The sequence below is a fragment of the Pteropus alecto genome, unplaced genomic scaffold, assembly GCF_000325575.1.
Source record: "Pteropus alecto unplaced genomic scaffold, ASM32557v1 scaffold484, whole genome shotgun sequence".
Lineage (NCBI taxonomy): Eukaryota > Metazoa > Chordata > Mammalia > Chiroptera > Pteropodidae > Pteropus > Pteropus alecto.
In genome coordinates this window covers 761-15,624 of record NW_006435778.1, presented here as the reverse complement: position 1 = coordinate 15,624, position 14,864 = coordinate 761, and the positions used below count along the sequence as shown (strand labels likewise).

The window sequence follows — 14,864 nt, the reverse complement described above, 5'->3', positions numbered from 1 at the left end:
CCAGGCGTCTGCCCTACTGTGGCCCCAACAAGATCAATCACTTCTTCTGTGAAGTCCCAGCAGTCCTAAAGCTGGCCTGTGCAGACACCTCAGTAAATGACCGCGTAGACTTCATTCTCGGCTTCAGTGTCATCGTCATTCCATTTTCCCTCATCTTTGTCATTTACATCAACATCTTCATGGCCATCTTGAGGATTCGTTCCGTCCAGGGGCGGCTGAAGTCTTTCTCCACCTGTGCCTCTCACATCACTGTAGTCACCATGTTCTGCATGCCAGCCATGGTTATGTACATGAAGCCTGGCTCAGAGGCCTCACCAGATGAAGACAAGAAGCTGGCCCTGTTCTACAATGTCATCTCTGCTTTCCTCAACCCTATCATATATAGCCTTCGGAACAAGGACGTGAAGAGGGCTCTCCTCAAGGTGACAGGCTGGAGTAGGGCCCCAGAATGAGGCCATGGAAAGAAAGCTGAGAGACAGGGGAACAAGACTCATGATGCACAATCAATGCCCTAAACACTCATTCACTTGACCCAGCAGCACCAGTACACACTTCCCCTCAGCCCCAATCTTAACTCTACACAGGTCCTTGGGAGATAGCCAATGATTTGCCTGACAGACTGACACTATGAAATGCCTTCCAGGCACATCAGTCTTTTAGTTCTCTTTTGTTCCAGAGTCTCAATGGTTAACAAAAGGAGTATCTGAGCCATTAAAACCTTTTATTGAGACAAAGGAAATGGGCTTTGGGGTGTGCTCTGTGGCTGAATCTTGAGAAAGGTTCATCACTCTCTGGAAAACTCATACATTATATTAGGTTAGCTGGAGAGAAGGGCAAGGGTACTGACACGAAAGGATTCCTGGGAGGTGGGGAGAAGAAGAAATAAATGCCACTGCAGTAATTTACAAGAATTGTGTACTTGATTCAGAGGTGCAGATTTGAGACAAGTTGGGATGGCTTGAGACAGGTGGGATCTGGCCCCACTGACCTTCCCAGACTCATTTCAGGTAACTCTGTTCTTCCTTCTCTCACTCTGAGTAAACTGGACTCTGTCTTTGCCTCGAATGTGCCATACTCTTTCCATTGTTAAGGTTTCCACATATGCTATTCTTTCCCGTCTCACCCTTAACCCCACTCTGTTATGCTGTTAACTTCTCTTTGTCAGGTCTTGGCTTAAACTGCAGCTCCTCAAAGAAGACTTTCCTTGAGGTGGAAAGAAAATCAAGATATAAAATTGTATACATATAGTCAATCCAAGTTTATAAAATATGCATTCATTCATTTTTAAAAGCCAGAAAGCATATACTGTTGACTTTTGAATAATGGAGATGTTGGAGGCACTGATCTCTGTGCAGTCAAAAATCCATGCATAATTTTTCACTCCCCAAAAACTTAACTACTAATAGTCTACTTTTGACCGGAAGCCTAACTGATAATATAAAGTCAATTAACACACATTTTGTATGTTATATATTGTATTCTTACAATAAAGTAAGCCAGAGAAAAGAAAATTTTATTAAGAAAATTATAAGGGAAATGCATTTACAGAATTTATTGAAAAAAAAATCCAGGTATGAGTGGTCTTGTACAGTTCAACCTGTGTTGTTCATGGATCAACTGTATATTAACATGTTAATACTGGATATCTCTAGGTAGTAAGATAATAAGTGCTTCTTATTTTTTGGTCATACTTTACTCTCTAAAATTTCTACAATCAGCGTATATTGTCTTTATAGTAGAAAGAAATAAAGATTGCTTGAAAAATATTTTGTCGTCCTGTCAGAGAAAATAAAGTTAGCCATGATATTGGTATTATCCATTCATCCAACATTCATGATGTTAACTGTGTGTCAGGCCTAATGCTAGGTACTGTGGATGCAGGTATGAGTAATCTAAGTCCCAGTCTAGTAGGAGAAAGACAAGTACTAAGACAAGGTTGCTATAAGGTACTAAACATGATGCTGGAAACAATCTCTGAAGTAGTGACAAAGAGGTGGGTCTGGCTTCACAGATGAGGCCATACTTCTGCTGGGTGTTGGAAGCATGAGTAAAAATTTGATAATTGGAGAAAATGGAAAGGAGCAAGAGTTGAGGGATTCCAGATAGAGGAGGCAGAATGTTGAAAGCCTAGAGCCATGAGGGTTTTGGAGAATGAGCAGAGAGACTGGGACATAGGCCTAGGCAGAGGAGAGTAGATGTGACAGATAGGGTCTGGCATGTTGTGTTAAAGAACTTAGGTTCCCCTGCAACAACACACACACCCAGACAAGTATTTTGTAAGGATCCTTACCTGAAACTCTGGTGCAACAAAAAATTCTGTGATGAAAATATTCCTTGCCCAAATAAGCTCAGAAACATGTTACCCCTCTTCAAACTTACTTCACAGTGTACAACAGGAGGGTAAAGACTCTGAGAAGTCTAATAGTAATAAGCAAATAGATAAATAAACAATTAAAAACAAGGCAAATACCTGTGCTAATTCTATTTAACGCAATATTTCCCAAAATTGTTGGTTCACAGAACCCTTTCTTCCTGGAACACTTAGTAGCAAAAGAAACTAGTGTTTTCTAAAAAGGTACTGTGAGAAATGTTATGGTATGCATGGATGGATTTGAGGGGAGAAATACAGAAAAAGAAGTTACTAAAGTGTACCTCAGATGTCACCCCTCAGAGTTAACAATTCTTAATATCTTTGTGCATTGCTTTATGTCTGTATGCACCATTTGACATAATTGAGATGATATATAAATACTGTTCTACAGCCTTTCACCATGACCTATATGTTTCTTACACTGATATTTTCCATAATGTTATATCACTGTGTTTCAGTTTGTATATTTTCTTTTGACCTGATGTCTGGTTTATTAAATTTTCTATTCAATTGTGTTTAATCTGCTGTGAAATCCAAGAATAAATTCTTAATTTCAATTATTACATTTTTAGTTCTAAAATTTCAATGTTGTTCTTTGTTTTGTTTCCAAAGTCTCTGCAGAAATTTTCTACCTTATTCTTTAATCCCAGTTATTTTGAAGTCCATATCTGATAGTTCCAGTATCTAGATTCCCTGTAGGTCTATTTCTATTGCCTCTTTTTTCTCTTAATTTTGAATAAATTTTTATTTATTTTTTTGTTTGCCAGGTAATTTTTGATTGAGTTCCAGACACTGTGTATATAAAACTTGTAGAACTAATTCAAGGCTCTGGATGAAGCTATATTTCTTCAGAGTAGATTTACTTTTGCTTCTGGAAGTCTGTTTGAACAGTAGGAAATCACTTTACACTATCAAGGATTGAGCTAACTCAAAGCTTAGCTCTAGCCTTTGTATTTATTGGTATTTTTATGATTGACCTGAGGGTCCCAAATTGAAAGTCTGTGATGTTTGCCAGGGCTCTCCTTAGACTGCTGTAAATCCAATTTTTTCCTTTTTATTTCATGAGCTCAGCTTCTCAGTCTCTCAGTGTGGCCTACTTTTTTTTACAGAATATCACGAGTGTTTCACCATATCATGAAAATCTCTAAAAATCATTTGCATTAGAACATATGACCAACCATCCTCCTATTTTCTTTGTCCGCACCCCGCTCCTTGGTATTGGTATTATGATCATCTCTGCGCACAAATCATTAGCTGAATTTTTAATTTTTTGCAGATAGTGTTTTAGTCAATTTGGGATGTCATAACAGAATAAGATGCATTAGGTGGCCTAAGCAACAGAATTTTATTTCTCACAGTTCTGGAGTCTGGGAAGTCCAAGATCAAGGCACCAGGAGACCTAGTGACAGTACAATGCCTAGTTTGCAGATGTGGCTGTCTTCTTGTATCCTTAAAGGTTGGGATGGGGGTGGACAGAGAGAGAGGGGGTGGGGAGAGAGAGAGAGAAAAAGAGAGAGAGAGAGAGAGAGAGAGAGAGAGAGAGAGAGAGAGAGAGAGAGAATGAGAATTATCTCTCTTGTGTCTCTTCTTATAAGGTCACTAATCCCATTCATGAGGGTTCTATTCTCATGACCTAATGACCTCCTGGGTCCCACCTCCAGATATCACCGTGTCAGAAACTTAGGCTTCAACCTATGAATTGGGGGTGGGAGTGGACACAAGCGTGCAGTCCATAATAGATACATTCATAGAAGGAGAACATTTTCATTGTTTCTGTACTTAGGGCCAAATTTTTTTCCATAAAAGGGATTGTGACATAAAAAAGTGATCTCTTCTGTACTTTAAAAGGTCATTCTGAGGCACATGGAGAATAGATAGAAGAGACCAGTTAACAGGCAAATTTTATAGTCCAAACAAGAGACGAGGGTTGGAGAAGAAAATTCAGAGTTCAGAGTTAAGCCAGAGGTAGAGTGGGCTAGAGATGGTTGCATTTAACACAGCAAGAGACCTGTTTTCTACTCAGAGCTCCTAGAAATCTTCATATTAGGTAGTTCTAGTTCAGTGGAGAATAGAACAAACTTTCACTATCTCCCTAGAAATGCTTCATTAAGGGCACCTGAAAGCAACCTGTGCTGTGTTCTGGGCATCTCAGATATGCACCACTGGCACTCCAGGTACAAGGAGCTCCCACTGTGACATGCTAGTCCATGCGGTCATGGTTCCAAAACTTAATGGCCATCCTTCTAGGACTTTCCAGATTTCTTACAGTAATCATTATGATGTATATAATAATGATAATTAATATTATGGAGCTTATATCATATATCATGCTCTGTGCTAAGAGCTCTGTATACATTAACTTAAAATTCAATTCTCACAACAGCCTTATGAAGGAAATTGGATTAGTAGTCTCTGGGCTCTGATAACATTGCTAATGTGCAAAAACTGATGGAACTAAAGTGAAAATTGGGCAATTTCATAATCATAGTGGCAATTGTAATACTTGTCTCATAGTATTTGATAGAATAATTTGACAAAAATTGTAAAAATATAGACAATATGAACAACTATGTCAATCCTCTTGATTTAATTGATATTTATTAACCATTATAGATAATATGACATTGAACAGTCACTCTGGCAATGTGTAGGATGGGTTGGATGGAATAAAAACTAGAACAAGAAAGACCAGGGAAGAAGCTTTTGTACTCCTTCAGTGAAAATACTCATCTGGGTTGTTTCCCCCCTCAACCCCTTTCTGTCTTGGATTTTGTATAGTCCTCCTGTTGTTTAAATACAGTTGCTACTTAACATAGCCACCAAGGGAGCTCTATATTTGCAAAAAAATAAGACAGTATAAACTTTAATTTATCTTAAAATTTTACATTACAATTGACTATTATTGCATTTCCGCTTTTTTCAGCCTTCCTTGGTTCTCATTATCACCACATTACTTTGTTGTGACTCTAGATTCTGTTATGAGGTGGAGTACTTATTGAGAATTCACATTTAAAATAATAGATTCTCTGAATATTGGTGTCATTGAGCATCAGAACCTTAGATATTTGTGGTAAAGTGACCTTTTAGTTGTCCATTCTAACCTAACAACCAAAGCAGCGATAGTATCCCGGAATGATATGGCCTTATAGCTTATGCTTGAACACTAATAAAAATGAAGAACTTGCTATTTCACTCTCCTTCTAATAGAATATTCCATTATTGGGCAGTGTTTACCACCAGATATATATATATATATATTTGTAAATTGAGCTTCATTTTGCCCTCCTCTGCCCCATAACTTTCACCAATTATTTCTAATTTTTTCCTTTGTGAACGAACATACAATATACATTTCCACCTTTTTCGGCATAACAACCTTTGAAATATTTTATGAGATCGCTAAAGTTCTTCATAAGTCTTCAAACTAAACTTTCTCAGTCTCTTCCACTTTTCCTTAAATAACATGGTTTCACAAGTCTTTTGCTGATAATCTCTTCCTCTGTACATACAAACTCTAGTTGTCATTTTCTCTTTTAAATTGCAGGTACAAGAATTATAACTAGTGCTCTGGGCAGCCCTTGGGCTCTTTGCTTAATTCTGATAAATATCAATTTTCTCATTTGTAAGATGCAGTTAACAGTAGGTATTGACTTTGTGGTATTGTAGGATGATTGTGATTAATGTAAGTAAATGGTCTAGATTGGCCTCTGTTTATGAAGTCGTTCAGAGCTATATAAATCCAAGGGAAAATTCCAGAACGAAGTCAACATAATGGCTAACTCCATAGGAAGCAAACTTCAGCACCAAGGACAGTTCCGCTATAAGTAATATCAGTAGCTCACTCCTTGGGAGCTCAGCTCAGACTCAGTCCGTTCATTTATCCAAAATTTATAATGCCTACCATATACCAGGCATTGTGATATACAATGAACCCAAAAGGTTAAAAATTCCTGCATTCTCGTGAGGGAAACTGACCATTGGAAAAATTAAATAGTACATTAGAAGAGATAACTGCTATGAAGACAGATAAGACAGGAACAGGGGATATGGAGTGTGGGATATTTCAGTTTTAAACAGGATGCTCAGGAAAGGCTCAACTCTTTCCTGAGAAGATGACATTTGAGCAGATATTTGATGAGGTGAGGGTGTGAACTATAAAGATATCTGGGGAAAATAGTAAGTCGAAAGCTCTGAGGTAGAAGTATGCCTTGAATGAGGAACAACAAAGGGCTTCATGGCTGGAGTAGATAGAGTGAGAGATGAGAGGTAGGAGATAAAGCCAGAGAGGTGACAGGGGACCTTAGAGCCCTTATCAAGACGTTAGCTTTCTTCTGAGCACTAAAAGAAGTCACTTAGTGTTATGATAATAGGATTTGTGTAATTTTTAAATTATCTGACCTACATTGGAATGGGATCACTCTAGTTACTGTGCTAAGAATAGACTGTGGGGAAAGAGAATTGAAGCCATGAAACTAGTTAGGGAATATTTCAATATTCCTGGTAAAAGAAGATAATGACTTGTACCAGAGTAGCAATGGTATAGATAATGAGAAGTGATGTTTTTTGAGATATATCTTTTAAAGGGAACCAGCAATATTTGTATGTGGGGTGTGGGAGCAAGAGAAAAGTTAGGAAGACTTTGAAGATTCCATTTATTTATTTATTTACAGTAAGGCATATATGAAGGTTCCTTTTTAGCCTTAGCCACATCAAAAGATGTCCTATCACTCTGCCATTAACCGAGCTGAGGAAGACTGTGAGAGGAGTAGGTTTATAGGGAAATAGAAGTTAGCTTTTAAGATGTTAATTTTATTTATTTATTTATTTATTATTTTTATTTTTTTAATGTTAATTTTAATATTTCTATTAGATACCTTAATGAAGATAGGTGACAAGTAGGCAATTAGGTGGATGAATTAAAAGAAGAGATCAAAGATGGAGATACATTCCAGATTTATCAGCATATACTAGTTTTTAAAGCCTAGGTTGTATCCACAATTAGAGTGAGGATTCAAATCAGATCCTGCTAACTCCCATAATATTGTATACTGCCTCTAACATGAGTAATAATATAATAATATCATTTTTCCCATCCATCTGAGCCTGAGTCCTATCCATGGCTTTATGTGGTGTTATTTTAACCTAAATTGATAGCTATCTATCTTTCACTACCAGTGCAATGTCTCAGATATTGAAATTCTGACCCAAGGTTTTGGATCCTCTATGAAAAAAATCTGACAATTTGCTAGGCTGTGTAATATGTACCTTCTGCCCTCTAAAAATTAAAGCACGGGTATGTTTTCTCTCATTACATTACCTAAAGTGGGCTTATTTTGTGTTTGGCAACCTGTTAAACCCTTCATGAAGTTTGATGGTTCAAGAGACACGTTTCAACTTAATGAGGTGATAAGAGTGTGGAACGTGGAGTTTGGGTCCTGACTCCATCACCTACTCTCTCTCTGGACTTCGATGGCTTATTTTATAAAATGAAAATAGTGACACTGACCTCAGTGGGTTGTCATAATAATCTAATGAGATCACATTTATTGATACATTTTTATGGAGTGCCATTTTATAAATGACTATTTCCTTCTTTGGGGTTTGGAAATGGTGCTTTTTATTAGCATTCTGTTGCAGTAATTTAGGGACCAGAAAAAGGATTAAGAGAAGAGGACTTGTCAGTAACATGCTCTGTTGTCCAAGTCTACCAAGATAAGATTGAGGATTGAGTTCAGATTAAACTGATGATCCATTCCCACCCATCACTCAGCTCTCTCCTATGAACAACATGTCTGTGGAGCAGTCCTTACTAGCTTTTTTAAAAATAGCTTCCAGACACATAGGCACTGAAGTCCCAGGTAAATACAACTCATTTTACACAAAAATTTTCTCTAGGTTTTGATTCTTGACACTCTGGCTATCTTTACATGTCAGTTTGTTCTTTATAGCTGTAACCACTGCAGGGAGGGCTGGAATGGAGGGAGTGAGAAGATAAAGATTCTAAGAGAAAGATTTCTCTTCTCTCAAAGAAAGTTTATTCAAAACTCCCCCTTTTCTTGAAAACTTATGGTGTGTGGGTTTTCAAAGGTATAGTATCAGAGAGAAAGAAGACAAAAAGAAGCTGATTTCACATTTTCAGTGTCTTTTGTAGCACCTATTAGTCTTGATATTTGAAAGAATAACTTTAGGAACTACAAAGAGCTCTAGAAGTTTTTGATTTGCTATAAAATATTTTGTATTTCCCTAGCTTCCTTGTTTTGGTTTATGGGGTGTGTGTGTGTGTGTGTGTGTGTGTGTGTGTGTGTGTTCCAAATAAGCCTTCTGCTGTGTACAATTTCTTCCACAGAGCCCATGGAATTTTATCAGGGCTAGTTAGTTAGACAAACTGACAAATATTTATAGAATCCCTAATAAGTGCTTGGAGCAATGTTAGACCAATTTGGACAGAATGTTCTTTGGGCAAGAAGGTGGATATCGTGGTTTGATTGTTTAGCTCTGAGATACCTTTGGTCCCTGCATCTTAGGTCTCACCTGGTGTTCTCACATTGAGACTTCAAGGAATTCAAGAATATATCCTCTTCTTTCTTCAGAAAGAAGGCCATGCATATTAAAGGCTGGAGAAATCACAGTTCTGTAACTAAGTTTATTCTCCTGGGTTTCTCCAGAAATCTCAGAACCAACTGGATCCTTTTCTTCCTCTTCCTCTTCATCTATTTATTTACAGTCATGGGCAATGGGCTTATTGTTACTTACACCTCCACACGCCCATGTACTTCTTCCTCAGCATCCTCTCTCTACCGAATCTCACCTATGCCACCACCACAGTGCCCCAGATGTTGGTCCATCTAGTAAGCAAGAGTAAGACCATCTCCTATGTTGGGTGCATGGTCCAGATGTATGTTTTCCTGATCTTGGGCATCACTGAGACCTGGATTTTTGCAGCCATGGCCTATGACAGATATGTTGCCATATGCTATCCACTCCACTATGGGGTCAAGATGAACCACACTCTGTGTGTTCTTCTGGCAGTCACCTCTGCCCTATGTGGTCTCATCTGTGCAGATACATCCCTTAATGACCAAGTGGACTTTATCTTGGGTTTCATCTTGCTCCTGATCCCATTATCCCTCATGCTGGCCTCATATGTTTGAATCTCCATGGCTATTTTAAAGATTCACTCTACTCAGGGGTGAATCAAGGCTTTTCCCACCTGTGCCTCACACATCACTGTAGTCACAATGTTTTGTATTCCATGCATAGTTATGTATATGAGGCCTGGCTCTGAACCCTCCCCAGAGGATGACAAGAAGGTAGCCCTGTTCTATAATGTCATTTCTGCCTTTCTCAACTCTATCACCTATAGCCTCCAGAATAAGAATGTGAAGAAAGCTCTCCTCAAGTTAATCGGATTGAGTGAGGACACTCAATAAATTATAGACCAGGATGATCTGCAGTGCCTCTGGTCTCTGTCAACACCATCCACACGTTCACTGAAGTCATTGGACTGGATGAGGAACCCAGGATGAGAGAGATATCTAGAAAAAACACTTGCATTAATTTGACTACTGGAAACATTAGGAAAGGACTCAGAGAAAACTGTGTTCAAGGCTTAAATATATCATTGATCTTCTGTGTCTTTGGAAAAGTCACCTCACTTCTCTGGGATTTAATTTCCATATCTATAAAATGTGTTTCATAATACTCATTATACCTAAATAATGATAACTTTATTGATCTCTTTCTGTATGGTATTCACTGTCTAAGTTCTTTATATGTAATTATTATTTTAATTCTTATAACAACTCTAGAGGTAGATATTATTAACTTTTTCATGTAGATAAAGAAACTGAACCATTAGTAACTACCAAGTAAAAATGATAGTAAGTACATTAAAGATAATGAGAAAAGAATCTAAGCATACCACTATAGAAAGTTATCAAACCACAAGGAAAAGAGCGAGAGAAGAAGAAATGAACAGAAGAATGACAAAATGCCAGAAAACAATGAACAAAGTGGCCATAAGTACATACTTATTTATAATTACTTTAAATGTAAATGGACTAAATTCTTCAATCAAAAGACATAGAGTAGCTGAATGGATTTAAAAGAAATTAAAACAAGATTCACCTATATACTACCTACAAGAGACTGACTTCAGATGTAAGGACATACACAGACAGAAAGTAAAGGGATGGAAAAAGGTATTCCATGAAAAATGGAAATCAAAAGAAAGCTGTGGTAGCTACACATATCAAACAAAATAAATTTTAAAACAAAGACTGTAATAAGAGACAAAGAGAGGCATTACATAATGATGAAGGGGTTGTTCTAACAAGAGGATATAACACACACACACACACACACACACACGCACACACGCACACGCACATACTCACTCCAAGATTGGAAGCACTGGAGGGGATAAAAGGAACCATTTGACTATGCAGATTCACTGCTTCCCCAAGGAGGCACAGCTCAGTGCCAAGACAGCCCTTCTCAGCTGGCGAATTCTCTCATGGGAGAAGTGAGAGCACATGACAGACCTTGACAGTATTATGTTAAGTGGAATAAGTTAGAGAAATGGTGTGTAATCTCAGTTATATGTGGAATTGAAAAAGCCAGACTCATAGAACAGAGAGCAGAATGGCTGTTGCCTGGTGTTGGGGTGTGGGAGAAATGGGGAGATGTCGATCAAAGAGTACAAACTTCCAATTATAAGATGAATAACTCTGGAGATGTAAAATACAGCATGGTGACTATAGTTAACAATACTGTGTTGTACACTTGAAAATTACGAAGAATGTGATTTTAAATATTCTACACACATACACACACACACATACACAAAGGTAATTATTGAAATGATACAGGTGTTAACTATCCCTATTGTGGCAATCATTTTATAATATATACATGTTCCAAATCATCATAACGAACATATCTTTCTGCGAAGCGCAAGTCAACTCATAACACTGGCTTACTCTGACCTTGAACTATCCCTAGGTTCCAGTCTAGTCATTTGGCCTTCAGGGTGCCAGTCTCAATATCCCCTCCTCCTGAAGTTCTACCTTAGTCTTCCCATGAAGTCTCTAGCTTCTTTGTGTTCCCATAGCACTCTCTGTGACTTTGTACTTACAATTTCCTGTTAGAAATGCACTGCCTTTTATCCATTTGGTAAATTTGTAGTCATTATCCAGAACTCAGTGCAAGGGTTCTCCTGAGAAATCATGATGTCCCTTCCCAAAAACAGCTAATCAGCCTTCCTGTCTCTGCACCTTGGACATCTCCCAATACAGTTTGTATCACAGTGTACTGATATGTTTTGACTCTTTCTCCTCAGTAGACCATGAGCCCTCTGGAGGGCACAGACAATGTGTCATTTTACCTGCATATAATGTGATAGCGTAATGTCAGTAAATGTTTGTTGAGTTGAATTGAACATATAATAAGAGAGGGAATGATGAAAAATTGATGGAAACGTTTGGAACGCCATACTAGTATCTACAGCATGTTCCACTAATCTCCCCATCCAGTGCTCATGGCAGATGTCTCCCACTGAGCCTTGGTATGTCTCAGAATCTGTCACAATCTAACATTCTACACAGTGTTTGAAAACAAGCTGACTCTATTTGATGTCTCTGAGTGCTACTAATGACCCCAGTGATGGAGATTTCAAATCAAAGACCTCTACTTCAGACAGCTCTCATAATATTATCCAAGGAGCTATCTCCTCCATCTATACTTGAGACTGATTCTGACCATAATTATGAAGGACCTGCTGTATACCCTGCCCAATCAAATAAACAGAGGAAGGTGGCAGAGTGGTTTTGGCCCCTGATCACTCTGAGTCTAATTACAAAAATATATATATGTATGTAAGACAAAGAGAACAGATCAGCCATCCAACATACACTGGGGTTTACCATATTTAATCCCTACAACTACCCTATACTACTATTGCTCCATTTCTCTGATGATGAAACTGAAGCACAAGGAGGCTAGTATCTTGTCCAATAATACACCAGAAGTGGCAGAATCAGGATTTGATCTCAGGTCTTTCTACTGTTCAGAGTTTTGCTTCCATGTGAAATATTCATCAGCTGCTTTATCTTGAGTCAAATTCTGCTAAGGATCTTACAGATGCTTTAGGCATATTCCCTTCCTTACATAAGGTCACAGATTTTGGAATTTCAAGACAGGCGCAGTTCAGGCCAGGACCCAACATGATGGAGACAGTGAAGTAGGGCATTCTGGCTGAGATCACAATAGAGTCCTTCCCTGACAATCTGCCTGGAAACACCTATTCATTCTTTATGGTCCATAAAATCCTTCCCTGGCATGCCTGCTTAGTCCTCACCCCTGTATTTCTCTGTCTATGCACTTATTCTAATTGATGTTCACACATAAGTCCCCTTGGACTGTGAGATGGAGTAGGTAGAGACCTTTAGGGAGTGGAGGAGAGGTCTGGTGGGTGTACAGGCCTTGAGTGCAAGCTGGGATGCTAAAATGCATGCTTAGGGCTGAGGAAGGCTGCTGGAGGCCTGGAGAATCCCACAGCATACAGGCTTATTCAGAAGTTGCCTGATTTGTCCTCCCTGAGGATCAAATATTAAATGGGAATCTAGCAGGCTCCTGGCTCATCCCTCACAGAACACAGTACCAGGTAAGGAAAGGAAAGGCACTAGCAGGGGCCTGAGCCATGCAGACCCACCCCTAGACATCCTCTGTCTGATGCTCCCCTACTTGTTCCTTTCTCTCTCCCACTGGGTTCCTCCATCTCCTTCCTATTCACATCAGATCCTCCAAGCCTAAGCATCTATATGCTCTGCTCCCTGACCTCTGTCCTCCGGTATTCATTGATTTCTCCATCTCTTTATCTTTCTTCCTCTCTATTTGTCTTTTGACGGTGTTGCTCGGTTGAGGTGGGGAGAAAAGTGGATGGAAGTGAAAAATGTTGCTATGGAACTGAGGCAGTTGGCCTCCTCTGCAGCCCACCGAGGATATGGGAAAAGACACTGGTAGGAGAGATAAAGGTAGAGATGATAAGTCAGAGAAAGGGGTTAATTGAAGGTTCAGGGCAGTCTTTGAGCTAGAGGAAGACGCTGAAACTGGGAAAAGCTGTGATGCTCTTGTTGGAGAAGCAGAGTGAAGTAACCACCTTCAAAAGGGATAATAATGTCCTGGCATTCCTCTCTGGCACAGCCCTAGGCCATTACCTGTGATGGCTGCAAAGGAGGGTCATAGTGAGCTTGGAGCCCCACATTCATCTCTCTCTGGCTCTTCTATCCCTCTGAACTCTCCTCTTTTCTTCAATTCTGAGCTATATTCTAGTCACCAAGTATGTAGCAGGGACTGGGAGTGGGATGCCTATTGAGAGACTACTGCAATAGTGCAGGCATCACGTCCAGATGAAACTGGAAGAAGAAGAGCATAGAGAGACGGCCAAGTCTTTAACTCTTCCAGATGTTGTGAACCAGAAATCCTCCTGCCCCACTGGCAATACTGGACAGAATGCATCCTAGATATTTTGTCTGATCCTCTCATGGTTCAGCAAGTTTACTACCATGTCTTGTTTGTCCATTTCTCTCCAGCTCCTACTACAGGGCCTGATAGGTGAGATGTCCTCAAATTCTCTTCCTCATGGTGTTGTTTATCAAATGGTCAGCTTTATTAAATGGTCAGCAAAGACCATTTCTTGACCACTCGATAAATGTTGACCATCTGATAAGTGACACTATGAGAAAGAGGATTTGATGTAAACAAGAATTACTGAGTTCCAGCCCTGTGCTAAACTCAATGCTAGGTAGTTCACACATATCATGTGTTACTTCTCATGGGATCTCTCCCTGGGAAATTGAGCATCAAAGAGATTTCATTGCTCAAACAGGGCCAGAGTAGAAGTACTAATACTTGAATTCAAGTCCTCTGATTCCAAATTCCATGCTCTTGCACTAGAATACACCACATTCTATGGCATCACAGAATCATCACTAATTGTGAAGAAATATATTAAATCCAGGAACAGTCTTAAACTGTGGCTTCCTGCCTATCATAAGTCTCAACTCTAGGAAAGAAAGGGACTCTAAAGGATAGATTACCATTGGAAGGAGCATTTCCACCAGGCTGAAAGGACTTAGAGATGCCAAATCTGTCTTTAAGCAAAAAAGACAGCTGTTATTCTGCCTCAATTATAGCTTTAGGGTCAAACACGAAGACCCTTTCCTTTAGTTATGGGTAAGGCCAGGAAAAGGCAGAGCAGTGAAAGACACCACCTAAAAGAAAATCAGATGTGAGGAAGCTTCCGGAAGGCCAAAAGATTCAAGAAACACAGACCTGGGTAAAACTTTCTAAATACTTTTAAGGTTTCTGGAGTTATATATCTTCTCCACATATGTGACTCACATTGTCTATATAACTAGAGTAATCAGATGTTTAAAGCCTCAAAGGAAAGTGTTCTTACTGCTTGTCTTCAGAGAAGAGAGAGGAGAGCGCT

The 14,864-nt window shown here is 39.1% G+C and overlaps 1 protein-coding gene and 1 pseudogene across 1 annotated transcript in view; both read left to right on the top strand.

The window, feature by feature from the left end:
• The window catches only part of LOC107195625 (olfactory receptor 13H1-like), a 9,747-nt gene extending 9,295 nt beyond the window's left edge, over positions 1-452 (top strand). Inside the window, exon 2 of the mRNA XM_015588953.1 lies at positions 5-452. Within this exon, the coding sequence (XP_015444439.1) occupies positions 5-452 (448 nt within the window). The remainder of the gene's footprint in view (positions 1-4) is intronic.
• An 8,519-nt stretch (positions 453-8,971) lies between these two features.
• On the top strand, positions 8,972-9,801 carry LOC112479358 (annotated as a pseudogene).
• The last annotated feature ends 5,063 nt before the right edge of the window (positions 9,802-14,864 follow it).